The following is a 27,918-nucleotide window of genomic DNA, read 5'->3' as shown; positions in this document are numbered from 1 at the left end:
CACGCTGTGTAGTGATTTTTTTTTTTAATCACTAAGTAGCCAAAGGATTTTTTTTTAATCCTCTGGCTACTTAGTCCCCCTGGTGTCCACTTACCTCCAGAGATGGCTGGTCCGCTGCTCTTCGCCTCGCTGCCGCTCCAGCTGCAGTCTTCTTCTCCCTTCGCTGCCCCCTCCCTGCCAGGTTAGGATAGTGTGGGCGGGTACTGAGAGGTGAGACGTCACGTCTCCCCGCCCTGTACCCGCCCACACTCTCCTAACCTGGCAGGGAGGGGGCAGCGAGGCGAAGAAGACTGCAGCTGGAGCGGCAGCAAGGCGAAGAGCAGCGGAGCAGCCATCTCTGGAGGTAAGTAGCTACTAGAGATGTTACTTTAGTCTCCCATTAGAATGAATGGAGGCAGCCGGCGCGCAGGGGGTTAAGGTTGTGTGCTGGCTGCTTCCACTCATTCCTATGGAACCGCAGCGGAGCCTTCACACTGAGTATACACTATATACTCAGTGTGAAGGCATTATGGGAAATACTACCGATCTCGATCCCACCTAAAAAGATCGTGTTCGGAATTCCAATCTCAAAATTTTCTCGATCGCCGATCGGAATTCGATTTTTTCCGAACACGATCGCTCAACCCTAGTGATGGACGCAAACGGAGGGTACTTGTTCTGCATCGTTATTCTATCACTTCTTCAGTCCATTGTTCTGAATCGACGTATCAAAACAATGGACAAGATAGCGCTAGTGTGAACCCAGACCAACGGGTGTCCCAACTGGAGCCCAAGCTAAATTCTTAAAAAATATTTTTAACATAAAAACTTAAAATAACTATTTTGTGTGGTTACACATTCAAATATTAACAAGTTCTTATCTTTCTTTTTCTAGATTATGAGTCAGAAGACAATGAACCTGTAAGTACTACAAATGATCTAAAAGAGAAAATGTCGTCAGGAAATGACCTATTGTATCAATCACATTTTATATTAAAAAAAAATATATATATATTTTTGGTGATGTTTAGAGTTGATTCGAATAGTATTCAAAACATAGTGTCGAATACCTCGCTCCCATAACAGTGAATGGAAGCGGACGAACAGCAAGGGGTTAAGCGCCGGCCGCCGGCGCCTGCCGCTTCCATTCATTCCTATGGAGCGAGGTATTGGAAACTATACTTTCCTAGAGTAGGACCATAGGCCATAGACACAATAGTCTGAAGCAGACTGGGGGACTTTTTAAGGCATGCTCTGTGATTTAGCTCCTTTGGGTGTTTTTTATTGTGTTTTAGGGCATTTTTGTTGATTTTTTAAAAATGTTATGTATTAGCCTATGGTGAAATAAGAAAATCCCAATATACATGTATTTATATGGGTTTTTTTTTTTTTACTTTACATGGTATTTTGTCCAAGTGCAGCCTGCTCTGGATCTGTTGGGCTTTTCTTTTCCAGGAGCTTTCCTATAATTTCATGATAGGGTTCAAAAAAAAAAAAAAAAAAACACCTGAAATATGCAATAAAAATGTGTGTACAAAAAAACTCCTAAAACAATGCATGCAATACTGGTAGTTTTTTGACCAAAAAAAAAACAAAAACCAACACCATGCAAAAACCATGGCCCGGATCGACTAGACACTGACGTAAACCTGGTGCATCTTTGTCTCAATTTGACGCATTTAGTTTGGCCTAAAACTTTTCCAATGCTGGAAATGGGGCTGTGGTACATGTGCCAAAATAGATTTGAAAATACGGTACAAAGTCAGCTAAAAGGTGGTATAAACCTAGAGAAGATAGTGTAAAGATCCTCCAGCATCAGTCACTGTGATAAATCTGGTGTAGTACCATACTGCCAAGTTTAAACTACTAGTAAATCTGGGCCTGTGTGTGATGACAGCCTTGCTCTGTGAGTTAGTCGTTGGTCCAGCTCCTGAACCTATGGTGGTACCCAAGGCAGAAAAATAGTGATGACACACAACTAGGTCTGTTTTTTGTCTTTTTGTATATATCTGCACCGTTTTATTTGATTCCTTCTAAGTCACCTATGTAACAAACGTGTTCTTTTTGCATTAGACTGTCATATATGCGGCAGTAAACTCCAAGAAGAAACGACAAGTCAAAGCTTCTCAAACAACGTCTGAGAGTCCAACCGATGTCTACCAGAACGTCAGATATCACAGATGACAGCACTTCCAAATTGGACCCTCAGAAACAAAGTGCACTCGAATAAATTATCTGCAAGTTCTTAATATCGAGTCACATGATGAGAACTTAAGTTTCCCTAAATCGCTAGTGACAACACGCGAAGGACATCTTTGGTTTCTTCTGAATATAAGCCGAGGCCACTGCTCTGCAGTGCTCCTATTAACCCCTTCCCAACGGAACAGGAGCACTGCAGATCCCCTATATTCAGTAGACCGGGCACTTTCAGACACAGGATACCTAATGTCAGGGCCGGCTCCAGGTTTTTATGGGCCCTTGGGCGACAGAGCCTCAGTGGGCCCCCTTGTAAAGGAGGTGGTGGAGTCGAAACACTGTGCGTTGCAGATGAAGCGAGTGACCTCATGCAGGAGTGTGGCGTCACCAACGCCATACCTCCCAATCTTTTAAAGAGAAGAAAGAGGGGCAAAATGTGCGGCGCGCTCTGCGCCACCCACTTTTATGTTGATTCCACCCATTCTCATTCATTTATTATGTGCTCCCACACAGTATAATCCTCCTACAGTCACCTGTAAATTATATGCCCCCCCTCCATCTCTCCCCCAGTTTCATATACACCCTTCCTCTGCCCCCAGTTTCATGTCCCCCCTCCATCTCTGTCCCCAGTTTCATCACGTTCTCCCCCTTCATCTGCCCACAGTTTCATGTCCCCCGTCTCTGCCCCAGTGTCATGCCGTTTCCCCCCTCCCCTTCATTTGCCCCTTCAGTTTCATTGGGCCCCCTCCATCTCTGTCCCCAGTTCCATGCCGTTCTCTCCCCACCCCCTTCATCTTCCCCAGTGTCATGCCGTTCCCCCCCCCTCCCCTTCATTTGCCCCTTCAGTTTCATTGGGCCCCCTCCATCTCTGTCCCCAGTTCCATGCCGTCCTCTCCCCACCCCCTCCATCTGCCCCAGTGTCATGCTGTTCTCCCCCCCTCCATCTGCCCCAGTGTCATGCTGTTCCCCCCTCCCCTTCATTTGCCCCCCAGTTTCTTTGGGCCCCCTCCATCTCTGTCCCCAGTTTCATGCCGTTCTCTCCCCACCCCCTTCATCTTCCCCAGTTTTATGCCGTTCCCCCCCTCCCCTTCATTTGCCCCCCAGTTTCATGGGCCCCCTTCATTATGTTTCACCTTAATATGTAATACAAAACAAACACTTACACTCACCTTCTATCACTCACCTTCCATCGTTCCCCCGACGCTCCTCTCTCTTTCCCTCCAATCACATACGCGATGCAGGAGCTGTGAGATCAGCTCCTGCTTAGCTACTGCCCGACTTGCGTGTGTAGGCGTGATGTGATGACGTCATCGCGCCTACACACGCAAGCCGGGCCGGAGCTTTAAAGCAGGAGCTGATCTCACAGCTCCTGCATCGCGTATGTATTCCAGCTCATCGGCGGAAAAAAACAAAAAAAAAAAACTTGAGTTGACTCGAGTATAAGCCGAGGGGGGCTTTTTCAGCACAAAAAAGCTTATACTCGAGTATATACGGTATTACGTATAACTATATGAGAGTACGGAGATCTATTTTCTTGAATACTTTTTAGGATAAATTGAACTTGGACTTTTTTTATTTAATTTTTTAGTCTTAGGCTGGTCATACATATTACATTTTGGACTACAGAAGTGGCAGATATTGAACACTTGATGAAGAGTCGTTCATACATAAACCTACGAATGTTCGCCCCGTATATCCAACCATCAACTAAAGTTGGTCGCAACCAAAATCGGTAGTGTTGGATCTTTTCAGCCATCCATCAGCTGTACTCATCGGTCTATGGGCAAGACTGAAAGACCTGAGGGTGTTTTGTGTTTTGTGGGCTTGTATATAGGCTGGTCAGAAACCCCGGGTGTTGGAACGAAGGTTTGCTTTGTACAATGAATGTTTCAAATCCAAAAACCAAAAAGGTGACCAAAACCAAAAACTCAAAATCCAAATGGTGAAAATAATAGGAAACAAAACACAACTTTTAATGTAATAAATTCTAAAAGTTGGTCACATAACTGTACACTTAGGTCAAAAGCACCCACAAAAGTAAGGACAATTACCATGTTTCCCCCCAAATAAGACAGTGTCTTATATTAAATTCTCGTCCTAAATATATGACCTGTCTTATTTTCGGGGATGTCTTATGGAGCGGCTACCTACCGGCACTTCCTTAGCAGAGCTCCGGCATGACTGCCGGTTGTAAGTAGTGTAGGGGAGGGGGGAAGGTATGCTACTTACCTTCCCCATCTTCGTAGCAGCGCTGGTGCTGCTGTTCATCACAGAAGCGGAAGTGGTGGGCTGGGCTTAGCGAGGTTTCCGGTGGTTGCACCGGAGAGCCTCACTTTGTGGACATTGCAGCCGGCTGAACGCTGTGCGTTGTGCTCTGTGTGCACAGTAAAGCCGGCTGCTGTCTCTGCTGTTGTATCCACTGTTCTGGCTGCTGTGACATGAGCTAGGAGAGTGAACTCCCCGCAGCATCTCCCAGCATATCCTACAGCAGCAGGAACAGTGGATACAACAGTAGTGGCAGAAGCCGGCTTTCCTGAGCACACGTAACATCGCGCACAGTGTTCAGCCGGCTGCAATGTTTTTTTGGAAGATGTCTTATTTTCGGGGTGTGCCTTATATTAGGCACTTCAACAAATACCTCCCCCATGCCTTACTTTTGGGGGGTGACCTATTTTCAGGGAAACAGGGTACTGTCAACACGTATAAATCAATAAGTCACAAGGCCTCAACCCTAGGGTAAGTTCACACTAGGTTTTTTGGTCAGGATTTTGAGGCCGTATCCGCCTCAAAATCCTGACCAAAAAGACAGCTCCCATTGAAATCAATGGGAGGCGGTTAAATCCTTTTTCCGGGAGCCATTTGTTCTGGCTCCCAGAAAAAAGAAGCGACCTGCTCATTCTTTCAGGTGGAGTCTCCTCGAGACATCCGCCTGAAGACACTCCCTCCCAACTAAGACCATTCATTTGGGCCTAATCCGGAGTGGAGTGTATGACTGGATGCCGATGCAGTGTACCGGCATCCAGTCGCAGCTACCCGTATTTTGGCCCGGAACCTGAGGCGGTTTCCGCCTCAGGTTCCGGACCAAAAAACGCCGTGTAAACTTACCCTTACAGAATATAGATCTATAGATATATATAAAAATGTCTTAGGCTAAGTGCACATCTGCAGTGGTGTCTCCAGAGAAGACTCTGCCAAAGAATCCACCAAAAAGTCCCGCACCCAGGTCACAAGTAGGTCCATAAGGTGGGTCAGTCAGACAGTCCATAGAGTAATAACCCAGGAACACAAGTCGTAGGTTTGAGGCAGAGGATAAGAGATATATGGAAGGTGTAAAGGGGGCTAGAACATCACTCAACCTAGAACACTATCACAAAGACCCTGCACACCCTCAATTCTTAATTCTTTTTGTGTATGATGAATATTTGTTTTGTATCACATATATATATATATATATATATATATATATATATATATATATATATATATATGTTATGTGTAACATTCCGCCCGTGTTGATAGAAAACATAAAAATTAATCCTAAAAACCTTTTATAATATGAAATAGATTTTATTGTACTATAACAATGTTATTTCTTTTATAAAACTTTAACGTTGACATTCCCTTTGTATTGTCGTGTTTGGGGTAGCAGAATGTCCGTCGGAACGCTCATTGCTTCTTTATGGATGATGGATAAATATTCATTCCAGGCCAACAATATAGTGTTACATGTAAAGTGTCTGATGGATGGAGATGGGCCGGCCGGGTCTCACAGGTTCACTACCTGCTTGTGTTACACCAACAATGGATTGGAATTGTTATATATACTATGAAGTGTTTTATCTTGCCCATTTACATTGTCCTTGATATTTCCCACTCCAAAATCCTGAAGGAAATGAGTCATGGAAATATTCGGAGACAAACAAGATTGTAACCCACATTCTGGGATTGTCCTGATTCTGTGAGATGTGACATCTGCTCAACACATGCAGTCAATGAAGAGGAAAGATTCAACAAAATATACCGTAGACTTTGTACCCACCTAAACTACAAGGTCACCCTGTACTGCCAGCAGTCACATCTCCTCTACAAACACCCCTCCTAACCAACACGGGACTGAACTCTCCATACACACTGTGCTGTACAATAATACCGCACTCACCATGTATGTGATATCACTGACCCTCCTAGTATGTAAGTAGCATCATAACTTATTACAGATTAGTCAGTTAAAAATTATTCAATGTGTTATATGTTACTACTGTACATAGGAGCAGTATTATATTAGTAGTTATATTCTTATACATAGGGGGCAGTATTATAGTAGTTATATTCTTCTACATAGGAGCAGTATTATAGTAGTTATATTCTTGTACATAGGAGTAGTATTATAGTAGTTATATTCTTATACATAGGGGGCAGTATTATAGTAGTTATATTCTTATACATAGGGGGCAGTATTATAGTAGTTATATTCTTGTACATAGGTGGGCAGTATTATAGTAGTTATATTCTTGTATATAGGAGTAGTATTATAGTAGTTATATTCTTATACATAGGAGTAGTATTATAGTAGTTATATTCTTGTACATAGGGGGCAGTATTATAGTAGTTATATTCTTATACATAGGAGTAGTATTATAGTAGTTATATTCTTCTACATAGGAGCAGTATTATAGTAGTTATATTCTTGTACATAGGAGCAGTATTATAGTAGTTATATTCTTGTACATAGGAGCAGTATTATAGTAGTTATATTCTTATACATAGGGGGCAGTATTATAGTAGTTATATTCTTATACATAGGGGGCAGTATTATAGTAGTTATATTCTTGTACATAGGTGGGCAGTATTATAGTAGTTATATTCTTGTATATAGAGGCAGTATTATAGTAGTTATATTCTTGTACATAGGAGTAGTATTATAGTAGTTATATTCTTGTACATAGGAGTAGTATTATAGTAGTTATATTCTTGTACATAGGAGCAGTATTATAGTAGTTATATTCTTGTACATAGGAGCAGTATTATAGTAGTTATATTCATGTACATAGGAGCAGTATTATAGTAGTTATATTCTTATACATAGGGGGCAGTATTATAGTAGTTATATTCTTGTATATAGAGGCAGTATTGTAGTAGTTATATTCTTGTACATAGGAGTAGTATTATAGTAGTTATATTCATGTACATAGGAGCAGTATTATAGTAGTTATATTCTTGTACATAGGAGCAGTATTATACTAGTTATATTCTTGTACATAGGAGCAGTATTATAGTAGTTATATTCTTGTACATAGGTGGGCAGTATTATAGTAGTTATATTCTTGTACATAGGTGGGCAGTATTATAGTAGTTATATTCTTGTACATAGGTGGGCAGTATTATAGTAGTTATATTCTTGTACATAGAGTGTAACATCTCTGCCTGTCACTGCACCACCCTCTGCTCGCATGCTGCGGCGCAGGAGGCGTGTGCAGTTTGAGAATCTGCTTAAAGTTTTTAGTTGCACTGTGTGAACACGGCTCTAGTCCTTAATTGGATTTGCACCACACCCGTCTTCTGCCAAGGTTGCCTCTGTCCATTAAGTGGTTAATCTGGCCTTGCCCTGTGATTGACAGCCTGCCTTCCTGCCTACTCCATGGGCGGGTTCTTCCTCCCTATTTAGCCTTGGTTCCCATTCACACCAGTGCTTGTTATTGCCGTGCATATACTTGCTCTTTACTGTCTGTTCTGATTACTCTATATTACTTGACCTTTGGCTTTTCTCATTGACTATTCTCTTGACTCCGATTTGGCACTGCATCACTCTCCTGTTACCGAACCCTGGCTAGCTGACCTCCCTTTGTTGTTGTTCGTCTTGTCTGTGTTTTGTGTTTCACGCATTCAGGGAGGGATTGTCCTCGTGGTTGTCGCCTATTACCTAGGATAGGGCCTGGCAATAGGAGGGGAAAGCGGGGGGCTTCAGCTTAGGGCTCACTGTCTCTTGTGCCCCTCCCAGGGTTTAACAGTTCTGGGAATTGCTGTCTTAGCAATTCCCTTACATAATAACAGGCCCAAAAACCTACATCCATTGCTTCCCTACAGACAGCATGGATCCTATCCAGTGCCTTGCAGCAAAGTTGGAGGGATTGACCGGCCTGGTAGCTGAGCTAGCTAAACAGGTTCAGACCCTAACTGAGGCTGCTGCATCATCCCCAGCTGTTTTGGCACCTTACAAGGTCAAGATGCTACTCCCGGACCGTTTCTCAGGGGACCGTGCTAAATTTGAAACTTTCAGGGAGTCTTGTCGCCTGTATTTTCGGATTAATCCACATGTGACTCAGGCCCAAATGGTGGGAGTGGTTATATCTCTTTTACAGGGGGACCCACAAGCTTGGGCCCTTAAACTCCCTGCTGAGGCTGATGAGTGGTCTGATGTGGAAAAAAATTTTAAGTCCCTGGGCTCTATCTATGCTGAGCCAGACCACATTGCGCTTGCGGAATCTCAACTCCTCACCATGCGACAGGGAAAACGCTCTGAAGAGGAGTATTGCGCAGAGTTCCGTAAGTACAGTGTAACCGCAGGTTGGTGTGAGTCAGCTCTAAAGGCTCACTTTAAAAAAGGTTTGTGTGACCGTGTTAAGGAGCTCTGGGTTGGTCACCCAGATCCCCCTACCCTTGAGCAGGCCATGACTTTGGCGGTCCGTATTGACCGCAAGATCCGAGAAAATTTAAAAGAGAGAGTAGGGCCTGTTGCCTCCAAGTTTTCTGTCTCTTCCTCTCTCTCCTCTGAAAAACCTACCTTTCCTCACATCACTTCTGGTGAGGAACCCATGCAACTGGGAGCTATGGACGCCAAGACACGACGAGAGCATCGTCTCAGGAATAACCTGTGCCTGTACTGTGGTTCCTCTGGTCATGTCATCCGAGACTGCCCTATCAGACCATGGTCACCTGCGCAAAGACTTCAGTGCCTGAGAGGTAATCAGAAGAACCACTCAGGCAACCAGGTATTTGGTGGGAATAACAATAAGATGTTGTTATCTGTGTCTTTGTCCTCTGGGGACAGCTCTGTTTCTGGCAAGGCCCTAGTTGACTCTGGGTCTGCAGCAAATTTTATTAAATATTCAGTTGTTGAATCTTTGGGCATTGAGCTTTTGCCACTTGACACACCTATGTCTGTTGCTGGAGCGGATTCTACTCCACTGGCCAGGGGTAAAGTCAGTTTTAAAACCCCCTTGATCTCTTTGCAAGTGGGTTCTTCACATTCAGAGGTCATAAGCCTTTTTGTTACGGAGAATCTCTCTGCTAATGTTATTTTGGGGTTCCCCTGGCTGAAGCTCCATAACCCTATTTTGGATTGGGGTAAAAAGGAGTTGGTAAAGTGGGGAGATCAGTGCTCATCCCACTCTATTGCTTTACATTCTGTAGATTGTGTCACTGTGGAGAAGGTCTCAGCTACTAAAAGTTGGGAACGCTCCTCCGGTATTAAAACCTGGTGGTGTCAGAAACGCCGGATGAATAAAAAATGTTTGCCTGGTTCTCAAGCGTCTGTGGTTCAAGCAGAACCAAAATACAAGGCAGGGAAAACTCAGAATCCCTCTAGAACTGGTTTGTCTGGTGAGGGTCCGGTGGCCCCTCATAAAAGGGGGGGTACTGTAACATCTCTACCTGTTCGGGTCACTGCACCACCCTCTGCTCGCATGCTGCGGCGCAGGAGGCGTGTGCAGTTTGAGAATCTGCTTAAAGTTTTTAGTTGCACTGTGTGAACACGGCTCTAGTCCTTAATTGGATTTGCACCACACCCGTCTTCTGCCAAGGTTGCCTCTGTCCATTAAGTGGTTAATCTGGCCTTGCCCTGTGATTGACAGCTGCCTTTCTGTGAACTCCATGGGCGGGTTCTTCCTCCCTATTTAGCCTTGGTTCCCATTCACACCAGTGCTTGTTATTGCCGTGCATATACTTGCTCTTTACTGTCTGTTCTGATTACTCTATATTACTTGACCTTTGGCTTTTCTCATTGACTATTCTCTTGACTCCGATTTGGCACTGCATCGCTCTCTTGTTACCGAACCCTGGCTAGCTGACCTCCATTTGTTGTTGTTCGTCTTGTCTGCGTTTTGTGTTTCACGCATTCAGGGAGGGATTGTCCTCGTGGTTGTCGCCTATTACCTAGGATAGGGCCTGGCAATAGGAAGGGAAAGCGGGGGGCTTCAGCTTAGGGCTCACTGTCTCTTGTGTCCCCGTTCCAGGGTTTAACAGTTCTGGGAATTGCTGTCTTAGCAATTCCCTTACATAGAGGCAGTATTATAGTAGTTTTATTCTTGTACATAGGAGTAGTATTATAGTAGTTATATTCTTGTACATAGGAGTAGTATTATAGTAGTTATATTCTTGTACATAGGAGGTAGTATTATAGTAGTTATATTCTTGTACATAGGAGCAGTATTATAGTAGTTATATTCTTGTACATACGAGTAGTAATATAGTAGTTATATTCTTGTACATAGGAGCAGTATTATAGTAGTTATATTCTTGTACATAGGAGCAGTATTATAGTAGTTATATTCTTGTACATAGGGGCAGTATTATAGTAGTTATATTCTTGTACATAGGAGTAGTATTATAGTAGTTATATTCTTGTACATAGGAGTAGTATTATAGTAGTTATATTCTTGTACATAGGAGCAGTATTATAGTAGTTATATTCTTGTACATAGGAGCAGTATTATAGTAGTTATATTCTTGTACATAGGAGCAGTATTATAGTAGTTATAGTCTTGTACATAGGAGCAGTATTATAGTAGTTATATTCTTGTACATAGGAGCAGTATTATAGTAGTTATATTCTTGCACATAGGAGCAGTATTATAGTAGTTATATTCTTGTACATAGGAGCAGTATTATAGTAGTTATATTCTTGTACATAGGAGCAGTATTATAGTAGTTATATTCGTGTACATAGGAGCAGTATTATAGTAGTTATATTCTTGTACATGGGAGTAGTATTATAGTAGTTATATTCTTGTACATAGGGGCAGTATTATAGTAGTTATATTCTTGTACATAGGAGCAGTATTATAGTAGTTATATTCTTGTACATAGGAATAGTATTATAGTAGTTATATTCTTGTACATAGAGCAGTATTATAGTAGTTATATTCTTGTACATAGGAGTAGTATTATAGTAGTTATATTCTTGTACATAGGAGGTAGTATTATAGTAGTTATATTCTTGTACATAGGAATAGTATTATAGTAGTTATATTCTTGTACATAGGAGTAGTATTATAGTAGTTATATTCTTGTACATAGGAGCAGTATTATAGTAGTTATATTCTTGTACATAGGAGTAGTATTATAGTAGTTATATTCTTGTACATAGGAGTAGTATTATAGTAGTTATATTCTTGTACATAGGAGCAGTATTATAGTAGTTATATTCTTGTACATAGGAGTAGTATTATAGTAGTTATATTCTTGTACATAGGAGCAGTATTATAGTAGTTATATTCTTGTACATAGGAGCAGTATTATAGTAGTTATATTCTTGTACATAGGAGTAGTATTATAGTAGTTATATTCTTGTACATAGGAGTAGTATTATAGTAGTTATATTCTTGTACATAGGAGCAGTATTATAGTAGTTATATTCTTGTACATAGGAGTAGTATTATAGTAGTTATATTCTTGTACATAGGAGCAGTATTATAGTAGTTATATTCTTGTACATAGGAGGTAGTATTATAGTAGTTATATTCTTGTACATAGGAGGTAGTATTATAGTAGTTATATTCTTGTACATAGGAGCAGTATTATAGTAGCTATATTCTTGTACATAGGAGCAGTATTATAGTAGTTATATTCTTGTACATAGGAGTAGTATTATAGTAGTTATATTCTTGTACATAGGAGTAGTATTATAGTAGTTATATTCTTGTACATAGGAGGTAGTATTATAGTAGTTATATTCTTGTACATAGGAGCAGTATTATAGTAGTTATATTCTTGTACATAGAGGGCAGTATAATACTAGTACTAGTCTTGTACATATATGGCAGGTTTATTAATGTTATATTGTATACATGAGGCAGACACTGCTTACAATATCAGAATATTTATTATACACTTTATGTTCTTTGTCTTGCAGTGTTGACCCTGGAACATATAGGTGAGCTTACTTTTTCTTACAACTGATTATAATAAGGAAGGAACATTTCTGGACATTTTGGAAATGTTTGGAGTAAGTGATAAAGTGTAGTTATATTCTTTTGACCTGGGCCCCCTACCACCACCACCACCGACGCTGAAGACTTCAACCAACTGACCCCTACCGCCGATGCCCCCTCCCCCCGCGCATTTCTGCACACACTATAATGCCCCATATTGGCCCCAGTAAATAGTATTATGTCCTATTGTGGACACATATGAACAATTATTATACTCTGGGGTCATAAGAGTATAATAATCGGAGACCCAGAGGGATACCAACATAAGAAACTACTGTTACTTTCCTATCTCCCAACTCCCCTGCATTCTCCGTCGCTGTTGGCCATCTTCCAGAACGTCATGTGACCGGGGCCCTGCGTCATGGGTCATATGACGTCATGCAAGTAAGCCGAAGTAGGTCCGGAGCCTGGAGAGGTAAGTAACTCAGTTTTTTATGTTATCTTACCTCTCCCGGGCCTCCGATCGTTATACTCGGGGGTCTGAAAAGACCCCCGAGTATAATAGTGTTTGTGGGGCCCGCGCCGTCACTTACCAATCCCAGCCCCTGCCAGGATTGGTAAATATATAGGGCCGGTTACCGGCTGGAGTAACTCCAGCCGGTAACTGCCTATTAAAAAAAAAAAAAAAAGAAAACACAGCGGTAGCGGCTGTTGCCGGGCCCCCTAATGTCCCGGGCCCTGTGGCAGCCGCTGCTACCCCGGTAGTTACGCCACTGGCTCCCATTGATGCAGACTACAATATGGCCGTCTCTTTTTGTTTCTTACAGAAGCAGTGGTCACCCCCATTGTGACTTTTGACCCAGACTGGAACAAGATCTTCACAGGAGAGTCTATAACATTGACATGTGATGTGGATGAAGATGCAGAAGACGCCACGTACCACTGGTTCAAGGACGGTTACTGGATACACTCGGGAAAAACTTATATAATATCATCTGCTGAAACCTCAAATAGCGGAAACTACCAATGTCAGACCAGTAGTGGCAAAAAGAGTGACCCTGTCAGACTGGACGTCCATAATAGTAAGTGATATAATAATATATAACAGTGCGTTACATCAAATACACAAGGTAAGTCGAACACTTTAAGACCAATGGAATTAGACTACGGAGTAATTTGGTTTCTATGAAACCTTCCATGACAGCACCACAAGAGGTTAGGCCCAACAAGCCTTCCCCTGAAACAGGCCTGGTTGACGATCTTTCAGGTTTTTAGGAGAAGGAAGAGGTTGGATTTTGCGTCACCAATGGTATTTTTAATCCAAAGAGCTCTTGTCCTCTTTGAAGCCTTCCTCCCCAATTGGGCTCCTCAATACTGGACAAAAATACAGTATTTTGGTCTTTTTGAAGGATCTTTAGATACTTTAGGACAACACATCTAATATGTAAAGAAAAGAAGGTATCTCTTAGGGTATATGGAAGCCTGAGGCTATTTTAGAGTAGATCATGTAGGACTCTTCTTGGGTGAAACTCATGGTGTGATGTTTGTGCTCAGTTGAAATATTTGGAAATTCGGGTTGAATCCAATTCTAAACAAGTCAGTTCATCCATCCTTTTGTCCAAGAAGAGGCAATCAGGATGACTACTAGACCTTCTGTTCTGATATTTTATAAGGTCTTGGGAAGATGGAAGGCCAGAGAATAAGCCTACTTCTGATTTAGAGTGTCTATCTCCAGACCTTCAAGGGTTTGGGGAGAATAACTCTTAAAATTTTTCTGGTTTGCACATTGGTCTATAACTAGAAATTCCAACTTCTGGATGATTTGTAGAAATATTTTTTGGTTCATATTGTCAAGGCTTTGAGATCTGGTTCTGCCCAGGAGAACATTGGATTGACAATTATGTGTAGTCTTCTTATTCTGGTGTCTCCTTGTTGTCTTAAATAAGACTCCTTGGCAGTGGCATAATTACTGCCATACAAAAAGTGGAAAAAACAAATAAACAAGAATAACCACGCTTCTTTCGGATCTTTGGATTGGTTTTAAATCAAAAGAGCTTGTCTGTGCTCTTGCACAATGTACCGAGTATTTTTGGCAGCGTTTTAAAGTCAACGACTCTAGGTCGAAAAAGATGCAATGCAAGAATATTGGGTATACCAATAATAAAACGCGCTCACTCGGGATAACAATAGAAAAGGTGAGTATTTATTTTGAACAGATGACGCGTTTCGGGGTTTTAGGAGTCACACAGGATGCTCCACCCCTTCTTCAGATCTTAGAGAGAGCGAAAGAAGTATGGTTGTTGTATAGCGGTAGCATTCACACAGTGGAGCTCATGCAGAACAGGGAAATCATCTTGTCCCAGGAGACAAAGCTCTCCTGTTCCCACTCCCACTTTTAGATCTCTCCTCCCCCACAGGTGTTCTATGGGATTCAGGGCTGGACTCATTGCTGCCACTTTACAAGTCTCCAGGGCTTTCTCTCACCACCATTTTCTAGTGCTGACCTGAAGTGTGTTTTGGGTCATTGTCCTGCTGGAAGACCCCTGACCTCTGAGGGAGACCCCGCTTTCTCACACTGGGCCCTACATGATGCTGCACAATGTGTTGGTCGTCTTCAGACTTCATAATGCCATGCACACGGGCAAGCAGTCCAGTGCCAGAGGCAGCAAAGCAACCCCAAACCATCAGGGGACCTCCGCGTTTTTGGCTTTCTCAGGTAAGTTTTGGCAAACTCCAGCCTGGCTTATGTCTCTGGGTAAGAAGTGGGGTCTTCCTGGGTCTCCTACCATATAGTCCCTTCTCATTCAGACGCTGACACTGGATAGTACGGGGTGACACTGTTGTACCCTCGGCCTGCAGGGCAGCTTGACCTTGTTTGGATGTTAGCCGAGGTTCTTTATCCACCATCCGCACAATCTTGCATTGAAATCTCTCGTCAATTTTTCTTTTCCGTCCACATCTAGGGAGGTTAGCCACAGAGCCATGGGCTTTACACTTCTTGATGACACTGAGCACGGTAGACACAGGAACATTCAGGTCTTTGGAGATGGACTTGTAGCCTTGAGATTGCTCATGCTTCCTCACAATTTTGCTTCTCAAGTCCTCAGACAGTTCTTTGGTCTTCTTTCTTTTCTCCATGCTCAATGTGGTACACACAAGGACACAGGACAGAGGTGGAGTCAACTTTAATCCATTTCAACTGGCTGCAAGTGTGATTTAGTTATTTCCACCACCTGTTAGGTGCCTCAGGTAAGTAACAGGCGCTGTTAATTACACAAATTAGAGAAGCATCACATGATTTTTCAAACAGTGCCAATACTTTTGTCCACCCCCTTTTTTATGTTTGCTGTGGAATTATATCCAATTTTTGACAATTCTTTTTGTGGTTTTCCATTGAAGACAAATTAAATGAAGATAATAATACCAAAGAATTTGTGATTGCAATCATTATCTGGAAGAACATGAGTATTATCTGACAGAATTGCAGGGGTGCCAATACTTTTGGCCAACACTGTAGGTTATAGTAACGCACTATTTTGCATTTTAGGCTATGCCATCTTACAGGCACCGCTACGTGTGTATGAAGGAGACAACCTCACCTTGCGATGCCACCATCACCCTGGTCACCCTGCAAAGCAGACTATATTCTACAAGAATGACGCGGTTATACAAGACTGGGGGGAGGAGGAGGAATTACATATTGAGAATGTCAGCGTCACAGCCAATAGCAAGTACAAGTGTATAAAGGAGGTCAAACACCATCTACTGTATTATCAGCCCTCCGATGAGACCTCCATCTCAGTCCTAGGTAAATGACGGTAAATTCTGTTACAATGATATGGTTTATTATTTATCTACAGGTAGATTTCATGCACGTATATGGCCGCTCTGTGTTAGGCCCCTTCACACGGAGATTACGCTCCGCTCATTCAGACACGTATACACCAGCGCTTCAAAACACATCCCATTCACTTCAATGGGAGCGCGCGTAAAGCTGGCTTTACGCGCGCTCCCATTGAAGTGAAAGGGATGTGTTTTGGAGCGCTGGTGTATACGTGTCTGAATGAGCGGAGCGTAAACTCCGTGTGATGGGGCCCTTAAAGTCTATGGAAGCTAAGAAAAGAGCTGAGTGTACCCGGGAGGTGAGGAGTGCACCAAACAGTCATTTATACCATATCCCTTCAAAGGGGTTGTGCAGGAGTTAAAAAACATGGCTGCTTTCTTATTCTCAGGAAGTGACATCATGTCTGTTGGTCACACGGCCATGCTACAGCTCAGCCCCATGCATGTGAATGGGAAGTAGCCATGTGACCAACAGACATGATGTCATTTCCTGATAAGAAGAAGGCAGCCATATTTTTGAAGTCGTGCAAAAAGAACGCTAGTGGTCTCCATAGACCACCATTGTAAAGGGGTGGATTATGACGTGGATTCCGCTGTTAAAATCCGCCCCTCTGGCCCTGTGTGAACTTTCCCTTAGTCTATGTAGACTGCTAGCAGAGAAAAAGAAGCGACATGACCAGGCGGAAAACGCCTGAAGAAAGCAATAGAAGTGAATGGGAGGCGAAAACTGCGTGTTTTTTTTTTTATGTGCATTTTTTTGCAAAAATAAGCGACGTGCTTTTTTTTGCAAAAAAACTCACGGAAAAAAACGCGACACGGTTTTTTCAGCCCATTCACTTTACAGGAGGAGGAAACAGCCTGGCTTTTTTTTTTATAAACTGTTTTTACAAAAAAAAATGCGCCAAGGTCCAAAAAAAGCTTCCTAATTAGGAAGCTTTTTTTTCGGTGCCAAAATAAGCCACACGTTATTTCCGTGTGAACTAACCCTAAAGGTAAAAGGTACTGGTGCGCCCCAATATTGATAATAAACCTTAAGGATATGCCATCAATATTAGAAACCGGAGAACCCCTTTAACCTATAATTACACCTATTCTATGATGTCATTACTGGTGTCTTCAGTATATGGACATGAGGTTACTTCTCTTTTAGATCTGTTCCCACTCCCAACAATAAGACTGAGCCCAGATTCAGTTACAGAAGGTGACCCCATGACCCTGACATGTGACGTGAGGCTTAGCCCCCTCAGGCCAACCGTGGTACTGCAGTTTGCCTTCTACCGTGATGGACACAAAATTCAGGATTTCAGCTTGTTGGAGAAATATAAAATTTTGTCCACGAAGCGATACGATTCTGGGGCTTATATGTGTGAGGTCAAGATGTCTAAATTGAGGAAGATGAGCGAGACGTTAACTCTACTAGTGAAAAGGAATTGGGAGCGCGGTGAGTAGACGACTCGGGGATTATATATTATGGTATTGTATGGCTTAGTATGTGACCATCATCTATCCGAATGAGCGTAGACCCTACCAGGTGACCTTCTGATGTGTAAAGGACCATTGGTGGCTGAATCTTTATTTCTCTCTTGTAGAGCTGTTGGATAAATCGGAGACGGAGGTTTTATCATCTACACCAAGTGATTTTCTTTTATTTCGCTAAAGTCCTGAATTTCCACCTAAATCCACCACAAACTCTTCCTTGGAAAATGTATTTATATATAGTGATAAAGTGACATCATGTTTTATATTCTCAACATACTGAATATCCAGAGCGCCATTCCCAATGATGGGGCTTTATAAGGCTATAGGTAGTATAGGACATCACACCATACAGCTTACCCCCGGCTGGTGCAGTGTCTGTATGTTCTATGGAAAAATGGATTTACTGTAGGCAGGAGGTAGACATGGCATGTCTAAAGTGCACTAAAGGTTAAGAAATCTTGTAGGAAGAAATATTATGGAAAGAACCTTAGTATGGGATAATATGTGAGGGCAGACAGATAGGCGGGTGGGATGAGTGGGCGGATAAGAGGAAGAATACAGAGGGATAAGAGGTCAAATAAAGTGGGATAAGAGGTAGAATTAGGGTTGAGCCGATCTTGACTTTTCAGGATTGATTTTGAAATCCGATTTCCGATCATTTTTCATTCGAACCCGATCTCGATCCCAATTCCGATCCCAATGCAAGTCAATGGATTTTTTTACTAATCGGAGATCGGATTTTAAAAACAATCCTATTCACTACACAGCATGGAATCTAACAATTGAACGCTTTAATTGTTAGAATCCACGCTGTGTAGTAAATCACTAAGTAGCCAGAGGATTTTTTTTTAATCCTCTGACTACTTAGTCCCCCCTGGTGTCCACTTACCTGCAGAGATGGCTGGTCCGGTGCCCGGTGTTCTCGTTCTTCTTCGCCTCGCAGCCCCATGCCAGGTTAGGATAGTGTGGGAGGGGAGACGTCACATCTCCCCGCCCTGTACCTGCCCACACATTCCTAAGCCACAAACCCCGCCTTCTTCCTAGCTCTTTAAACACTAACCTGGGAGGCGGGGGCAGCGAGGCGAAGAAAAACGAGAACACTGGGCACCGGACCAGCCATCTCTGCAGGTAAGTAGCTACTAGAGATGTTAGTTTAGTCTCCCATTAGAATGAATGGATGCAGCCAGCACGCAGGGGGTTAAGGCTGTGTGCCGGCTGCTTCCATTCACTCCTATGGAACCGCAGCGGAGCCTTGACACTGAGTATACACTCCGCTCAGAATGAAGTCTAACATTGTTAGCTTTTCCCACAATGCTTGGCCAGTAGCAAAGCATTGTGGGAAATAACCTCCGATCTTGATCCCACCTAAAAAGATCGTGTTCGGAATTCCGATCGCGATCGTGAAATTTTCTCGATCGCCGATAGGAATCCGATCTTTTCCAAACACGATCGCACGATCAACCCTAGGTAGAATACATCAAGATAAGAGGCAGAATACATAAAGAAAATAGGCAGAGTGCAGCGGGATAAGAGGCAAGATATGTAGCATCAAATCTTCCTGAAGAGTAGAAGTGTATTGTGGACCTCGGTCTTCTTTCTCCTCTTTCCATAGACCCCTATGTAAGGAGTCCACATAAGTTGTAATAGGAGGTTGGACATGGCAGGTCATTTCGCTGGCTACAGGTAGGTGCACATCATTGACTATGGCTGTTTTGTGTAATTTTTTTTAAGGAGCAAGTCTTGCCGCTACAGTATTTTCGTTGACTTCGTTGGGCTTAATCCTCATCATCATCGTCATCGCCCTGATATTCCTGTATAGAAAAAGACGTTTTCAGTCTGATAACAACCAACACCTACCAAAAGGTACCTATGTACAAAGATAACAAAATGCTATCAGTAATACTGTATATAGTGATAGAGATGGGTGAACCTCTGAAGATTCATTTCGTCTTGGGTTCAGATGAGTTGACCCTCCAGTCTGAACTTGTTCAGATAGAACCTTTATACTCACCTTCCCTCATCTCTTCTCCCCTTGGCCTCCATCTTTCATAGTCTGACATCTGGAGAGAATATAAGAATTTCACTTACGGTTCACGGGTGATAAACCGCAAAAGTTTGGGAAAATTTTGAACCAATCCGGTTTGTTCCGAACTAGTTTGGTCCTCTCTATATATTAATACAGTATAGTGAACACTTTCCCTAATATTTCTTATAAAGATGTTAGAGTTAATTACATTTCTTCCATTCTTATATTGCTACTAGGGTTCAGCGATTGGGATCGAAAAAGATCAGATTCTGATCGGCGATTACGTAAATTTCACGATCGTGATCAGAATTCTGATCCTGATCTTTTCCAGCGGGATCGAGACCAGAGGTTATCTCAAGATCGGCTCAACCCTAAAAGTGACTTTTCCCCATAGAGACGCATTGAGTAGGGTTGGGCGATAGGGATCGGAAAAGATCGGATTCCAATCGTCGATCGAGCAAATTTCATGGTCGGGATCAGCTGGAAAATGATCGGAAATTGGATTTTAATATCGATCCTGAAATCTCAAGATCGGCTCAACCCCAATAAAATGTTCTCTTTTGTTCCAATACGTTCAGTTTCCTACATCCCACAAACTGAATCCAAAGAGGGCAATGATGAAACTGAGAATATTTATACAGATCTGGACACAAATAACAGACAGCCAGGTAAGTGCAGGGTAAAGAGTTCCTGTTTAAGCTGATTTAAAGGGATTTTCACCAGATCCCAGCCCTGCAGATAGATTATTGTCACCTGAATCAGATGCTGTTTCCACGTTGTGTGTTGGAGCCTCCACTGCCGAGATATCGCTGTTGTCGTCAATAGGTAATGAACTCTTTGGAGCAATGGCGGCCCCTTTATTAATCAAAAGCGCTCATTTGCATATTGATCACAATGGCGATATCTTGGTAATGGAGACTCCAATTCACAAGGGGAAAGCACTGAGTCAGGTGACCCTAACCTATCTATCTGTAGGGTTGGGGTGATATGCTGGGTGTTAGTGGCACTCCCCTAAAGGTGTGACTGTTTTATTATGGATATCCCTTTAAGTTGTGTAGCTAAAATTCTACCTATACTATTGACAGAGATATCACAGGTTGACAAAACAGTCATGTCTCTGATATTTATATGTAGCTGCTCCCAATCCTGACCACCAAAATCTCCGGAAATAATACAGATAGAACTGCAGCCTTAGTGTCATATGAAAGCTGAATCTCCTCCGTCATACGACACCAGGAGCAAGTGTCTATATAAACCATATTACAATACGTATTAATGACACAACTACTGATGGAAAATTAAAAATGTAGGTGCACTTTAAGGGGTCAGAGCATCCTTGTACATTGTCTACATAGTAGATAACACAATGACTGTCGTGTCTGTTCCGCAGATGATTCACCGACCCAATGTAAACCTGATGTGAATGAGCTGGTGACAGAAAATCTCTTCATCGTCTGATAATGTAATGGAGTCTTTGGTAAGGTATTGAGCATCTTTATCAGCCTTTTCTACAGTCTTTATTCAAAGATTTCTTTAAGTGTCAAATGGATGAGTGCTAAAATGAGTAGTCAGAGTTCAGTCTAGATATATATCTAGATAGATAGATAGATATTTTGTTGCATAGTCTTACTACTATACTATATTGTGGAGGTCGCAGCAGCCTTAAGAGGCCATACAGAGCCCATTGACATAATGTGGAGGTTACAAAAGCCTTAGTAGACCATACAGTGACCCAATTACAGAGTGTGAAGGTAATGATAGCGTTAGTAGGCCATACAGTGCCCGGTGACAGAATGTGGAGGGAGCAGCAGCCTTAGGCGGCCATAGAGTGATGCAAAGACAGAATGTGGAGGGGGCAGCAGCCTTAGGAGGCCATAGAGTGATGCAAAGACAGAATGTGGAGGGGGCAGCAGCCTAAGGAGGCCATAGAGTGATGAAAAGACAGAATGTGGAGGGAGCAGCAGCCTTAGGCGGCCATAGAGTGATGCAGAGACAGAATGTGGAGGAAGCAGCAGCCTTAGGAGGCCATAGAGTGATGAAAAGACAGAATGTGGAGGGAGCAGCAGCCTTAGGCGGCCATAGAGTGATGCAGAGACAGAATGTGGAGGAAGCAGCAGCCTTAGGGGGCCATAGAGTGATGCAAAGACAGAATGTGGAGGGGGCAGCAGCCTTAGGGGGCCATAGAGTGATGCAAAGACAGAATGTGGAGGGGGCAGCAGCCTTAGGAGGCCATAGAGTGATGCAAAGACAGAAAGTGGAGGGAGCAACAGCCTAAGGAGGCCATAGAGTGATGAAAAGACATAATGTGGAGGTCGCAGCAGCCTTAGGAGGCCATAGAGTGATGCAAAGACAGAATGTGGAGGAAGCAGCAGCCTTAGGAGGCCATAGAGTGATGCAAAGACAGAATGTGGAGGTCGCAGCAGCCTTAGGAGGCCATAGAGTGATGCAAAGACAGAATGTGGAGGGAGCAGCAGCCTTAGGAGGCCATAGAGTGATGCAAAGACATAATGTGGAGGGAGCAGCAGCCTTAGGAGGACATAGAGTGATGCAAAGACAGAATGTGGAGGAAGCAGCAGCCTAAGGAGGCCATAGAGTGATGCAAAGACAGAATGTGGAGGGAGCAGCAGCCTTAGGAGGCCATAGAGTGATGCAAAGACAGAATGTGGAGGGAGCAGCAGCCTTAGGAGGCCATAGAGTGATGCAAAGACATAATGTGGAGGGAGCAGCAGCCTTAGGAGGACATAGAGTGATGCAAAGACAGAATGTGGAGGAAGCAGCAGCCTTAGGGGGCCATAGAGTGATGCAAAGACATAATGTGGAGGAAGCAGCAGCCTAAGGAGGCCATAGAGTGATGAAAAGACAGAATGTGGAGGGAGCAGCAGCCTTAGGAGGACATAGAGTGATGCAAAGACAGAATGTGGAGGGGGCAGCAGCCTTAGGAGGCCATAGAGTGATGCAAAGACAGAAAGTGGAGGGAGCAACAGCCTAAGGAGGCCATAGAGTGATGAAAAGACATAATGTGGAGGTCGCAGCAGCCTTAGGAGGCCATAGAGTGATGCAAAGACTGAATGTGGAGGGAGCAGCAGCCTTAGGAGGCCATAGAGTGATGCAAAGACAGAATGTGGAGGGAGCAGCAGCCTTAGGAGGCCATAGAGTGATGCAAAGACAGAATGTGAAGGGAGCAGCAGCCTTAGGAGGCCATAGAGTGATGCAAAGACTGAATGTGGAGGGAGAAACAGCCTTAGGAGGCCATAGAGTGATGCAAAGACAGAATGTGGAGGGAGAAACAGCCTTAGGAGGCCATAGAGTGATGCAAAGACAGAATGTGGAGGGAGAAACAGCCTTAGGAGGCCATAGAGTGATGCAAAGACAGAATGTGGAGGGAGCAGCAGCCTTAGGAGGCCATAGAGTGATGCAAAGACAGAATGTGGAGGGAGCAGCATCCTTAGGAGGCCATAGAGTGATGTGGAGGTTACAAAAGCCTTAGGAGACCATACAGTGACCCAATTACAGAGTGTGGAGGTGGTGATAGCGTTAGGAGACCATAAAGTGCCCGTTGACATAATGTGGAGGAAGCAGCAGCCTTAGGAGGCCATAGAGTGATGCAAAGACAGAAAGTGGAGGGAGCAGCAGCCTACTATTGACCCACTGGACAAACCTGCTATGTCATATCTAATGCAGAGTATAAAACACGGACCCCTACAAATATAGATAAAAACTGAAAAATAAAAAAAGTTAGGAATTTAAGAAGAAGAGGAAGGAAAATATGAAGGAAAAGTCACCAAGCATTAACGTAGAAACTACCCTGCATCCTTAAAGGGTTAACAGAGAAGTCGGTGAGGACCGGAGACATTTTTAGATATCAAGTAACATTTCCTTTTCTTTTGTGTCTACCATAGTGATGTTGCTGCAATCCCTGGAAGAGACTGCAGCTCTGGTGATGGAGATCTGGAGACCACTCACCGGAATATCCGCAGCAGCCCTGGTCACTTACCTGGTCAGGATCTCCGGCGTACACTGATGTCAGATTTACAATAAACAGATTTATATGGAGTGATGATGTCATAATTACGTATCTCATGTAATGATGTAAGAGCTTCTCTCCATAATACAGGTACTGACCGTGGTCTGGAGATCTGGACTGGTATACCAATGGCTTGTCTTGTCACAAGTTGGTGGTATACCTGCAGGGAGAAGGGGCTGCAACTCTATCACCACTTTCCTCCGAGGTTTTGTATGCAACGACCCCGGGTCACGTGATTAGAACCAGTGGTAAGGCTGAGCAATTGCGACCTATATAAAAATCGCAACCTCTGAGTTTGTCCCAAAGAAAACTATGTTACATGTAAGTGATGACAGACTTTATGGAGAACCCTTTAATTTTTGACTCTCCGCGTTTTATAGAGGCTGTTTGATGGAGTCCTGATAGACTGTAGAGGCTCTATCTATAAACTAGCTGAGAAGAAGATCGGATCCCTCAACAGACTTAAGCCAACAATGGATCCAGGAAAATAGATTACACGTCGCCATGAACAGTACACTGTTTCCATGGCCGAGTACAGTGTGAATGTGCACTACGGTACATTATATTCTACATTCTGACCACTGGGATCATTTTATCTTATGCTCTGCTGTCATCTTGTGGACAACAAGAAAACGGCATTATGTGAGGAAATGGATACAAAATGGTGAACAGGAAAACATCTCTTTTATCACAGGCCCTTTGAAAAATGGACCAGTTACCATTGGCCACTACTCTATTGGAACAACACACACAAAAAAAGAGCAAATTGGACATCATTTAACACAAAGCTTCAAGAGTGGGCTGGACAAAATTATTGGCACCTTTTGAAAATTATGGAAAAGTAACTTTGTTTCAAGCATGCAATGTTCGTTCAACTTTTGCAAGGAACAGGTGTGGGCAATAGAAAAATCACACCTGAAACCAGATAAAAAGGAGAGAAATTAACTCAATCTTTGCATTATGTGTCTCTATGGAGAACAGAAAAAGGAGAAGAGAACTGTCTGAGGACCTGAGAACCAAAGTTGTGGGAAAGTAACTTTGTATCAAGCACGTGATGCTCATTCATCTGTAGCAAGGAACAGGTGTGGGCAATATAAAAATCACACCTGAAACCAATTAAAAAGGAGAGAAATTGACACAATCTTTGCATTGCGTGTCTGTGTACTACAGTAAGCATGGAGAACAGTCTGAGGACCTAAGAACCAAAATGATGGAAAAATAATCTCAGTGTCTACAAAAAGCGCCCAGTAATGAATGGATGCAAAGTGCTGGAGAGTTCTGAAGTGGCCACCAGTGAGTCCGGATCTAAATCCCATTTAACATTTCTGGAGTGATCTAATAATTGTTGTTGGGAGAAGAGAAGATGTCCACAAATATGAGACCGGGAGCAGTTTGTAAAATCCAGTGGCCCAAACTCCTAATTCCTTTATGGCTGTCATTTTCTAATGTGGCCTAGTCATATTAGGATTTATCTAGTTATTTGGAAACTAGCGAGTCCAGAGATGTTGTGTTAGATAGACGAGTCAAAACAGTTGATGAGCGCTTCCTTGAATGGAGACAAGCCTGATGTTTAGGCCACATAATGTTCATTAGAGTTCATTACATGTGTGTCCTAATTCTCTGTACGGTGATCCTGAACCCAGATCAGATGGTGAATATATTATCTAAACCTACAGTGTTGGACAAAAGTATTGGCCCCCCCTGCAATTCTGTCAGATAATACTCGTGTTCTTCCAGATAATGATCACAAGCACAAACTCTTTGGTAATATCTTCATTTATTTTGCTTGCAATGAAAAAAACACAAAAGAGAATGAAAAAAAAGTCAAATCATTGATCATTTTACACAAAACTCCAAAAATGGTCCGGACAGAAGTATTGGCGCCCTCAGCCTAATACTTGGTAGCACAACCTTTAGACACAATAACTGCGCACAACCGCTTCCGGTAACCATCAATGAGTTTCTTACAAGGCTCTGCTGGAATCTTAGACCCTTCTTCTTTGGCTCCTGCTCCAGGTCCCCCCTGAGATGTGATGGGGGCCTTCTCCAAACTGCCACCAAGAGATCTCCCCTCCCCCACAGGTGTTCTATGGGATTCAGGGCTGGACTCATTGCTGCCACTTTACAAGTCTCCAGGGCTTTCTCTCACCACCATTTTCTAGTGCTGACTTGAAGTGTGTTTTGGGTCATTGTCCTGCTGGAAGACCCCTGACCTCTGAGGGAGACCCCGCTTTCTCACACTGGGCCCTACATGATGCTGCACAATGTGTTGGTCGTCTTCAGACTTCATAATGCCATGCACACGGTCAAGCAGTCCAGTGCCAGAGGCAGCAAAGCAACCCCAAAACATCAGGGACCTCCGCCATGTCTGACTGTAGGGGGCGTCTTCTTTTCTTTGAAGGCCTCTTTTTTTTTTCCCTATAAACTCTATGTTGAGGACTTTTCCTACTTTTGTCTCCTCTGACCAGAGAACATTCTTCCAGAACATTTTTGGCTTTCTCAGGTAAGTTTTGGCAAACTCCAGCCTGGCTTTTTTCTGTCTCTGGGTAAGAAGTGGGGTCTTCCTGGGTCTCCTACCATACAGTCCCTTCTCATTCAGACGCTGACGCTGGATAGTACGGGGTGACACTGTTGTACCCTCGGACTGCAGGGCAGCTTGAACTTGTTTGGATGTTAGTCGAGGTTCTTTATCCACCATCCGCACAATCTTGCGTTGAAATCTCTCGTCAATTTTTCTTTTCCGTCCACATCTAGGGAGGTTAGCCACAGTGCCATGGGCTTTACACTTCTTGATGACACTGCGCACGGTAGACACAGGAACATTCAGGTCTTTGGAGATGGACTTGTAGCCTTGAGATTGCTCATGCTTCCTCACAATTTTGCTTTTCAAGTCCTCAGACAGTTCTTTGGTTTCCTTTTCTTTTCTCCATGCTCAATGTGGTCACACAAGGACACAGGAAAGAGGTTGAGTCAACTTTAATCCATTTCAACTGGCTGCAAGTATGATTTAGTTATTTCCACCACCTGTTAGGTGCCTCAGGTAAGTAACAGGTGCTGTTAATTACACAAATTAGAGAAGCATCACATGATTTTTCAAACAGTGCCAATACTTTTGTCCACCCCCTTTTTATGTTTGCTGTGGAATTATATCCAGTTTGGCTTTTTGACAATTCTTTTTGTGGTTTTCCATTGAAGACAAATTAAATGAAGATAATACCAAATAATTTGTGATTGCAATCATCTTCTGGAAGAACATGAGTATTATCTGACAGAATTGCAGGGGTGCCAATACTTTTGTCCAACACTGTACATATGTATTCCACCTCGGTCAACTCAAATAACTTAGACCACAGAATACATTTCATCTATCTATATTTCCCTATCTATATTAATCAGTCACACAGTTATGTGTTATCATAGCCATACATCTTACGGTATATCTCTGCAGATAAGCCCCTGTATAGTGCTCAGAGCTAATACCATAACGAAAGGCTCTGCAGACCTCAGAACTGTACACTAGGTGGCGCAGGAGAACTGCCATTGAGATCCGCAGCAACATTGCTTACAGAGCAAACGCTCACACCAAACTCACACGCAAATTACATCCACTACTGCAAAAAGACAAACGTCTAAAATCCATATTTTCTGACCCCCCTCTCCTGTGCTACAGACAGCCACCAAACCTCAGGAATATGATTATTAGCAGCTCACTGTCACCTCCAACTAACAAAGGAACATTTCCATGTGGACAGAAGAGGTGCAAAACCTGCCCGCACATACTGACCACTGACAGGATAGAGATACCAAACTCTAACAGGGAATATAAAATCCCAGGTACGTTCACCTGTAACACACCTAATGTGGTGTATTTGATCATTTGCACCAAATGTTCCACTGAAAATCTGTATGTTGGAGAGACCGGCCAGAAACTCAGAATGAGAATTAATTCACATCGCCATACAATCAAACAACAGAGAACTGATCTTCCCGTGCCAAAACACTTCTGCCAGGAAGATCATAATATCACCAATGACATGAAAATCTTGATCTTAAAAGGGAACTTTAAATCAAGGAAACAGCGACTGATTTATGAGTACAAGGCCATGACCCTAATCCAGACGTTGGACAATGGGATGAACATCTCACGTGGGTTTATGTCTTTTTATACACATCATTAAGACAGCCATTAAGATAAGAACTGGGGGATCTGGCAATTGATTGTT

The 27,918-nt window shown here is 43.0% G+C and overlaps 2 protein-coding genes across 2 annotated transcripts in view; both read left to right on the top strand.

The window, feature by feature from the left end:
- LOC142214619 (Fc receptor-like protein 5) overlaps window positions 1-2,163 on the top strand; it is a 30,617-nt gene extending 28,454 nt beyond the window's left edge. Inside the window, exons 11-12 of the mRNA XM_075283557.1 lie at window positions 875-900; window positions 2,053-2,163. Coding sequence (XP_075139658.1) covers window positions 875-900; window positions 2,053-2,163 — 137 coding nt within the window. The remainder of the gene's footprint in view (window positions 1-874; window positions 901-2,052) is intronic.
- A 4,008-nt stretch (window positions 2,164-6,171) lies between these two features.
- On the top strand, window positions 6,172-20,266 carry LOC142214618 (high affinity immunoglobulin gamma Fc receptor I-like; the record flags this gene model as incomplete). The annotated part of the gene is made up of 8 exons (XM_075283556.1): window positions 6,172-6,366; window positions 12,305-12,325; window positions 13,151-13,405; window positions 15,871-16,131; window positions 17,317-17,607; window positions 17,756-17,800; window positions 19,377-19,508; window positions 20,250-20,266. Coding segments are annotated over exons 1-8 (1,053 nt in total), but the record flags the coding sequence as incomplete, so codon positions are not given.
- Window positions 20,267-27,918: the final 7,652 nt, after the last annotated feature.

Source organism: Leptodactylus fuscus, chromosome 7 (assembly GCF_031893055.1).
Source record: "Leptodactylus fuscus isolate aLepFus1 chromosome 7, aLepFus1.hap2, whole genome shotgun sequence".
Classification (NCBI taxonomy): domain Eukaryota; kingdom Metazoa; phylum Chordata; class Amphibia; order Anura; family Leptodactylidae; genus Leptodactylus; species Leptodactylus fuscus.
Note: the sequence above shows the minus strand (reverse complement) of the source record. Positions and strands in the feature narration are given on the sequence as shown.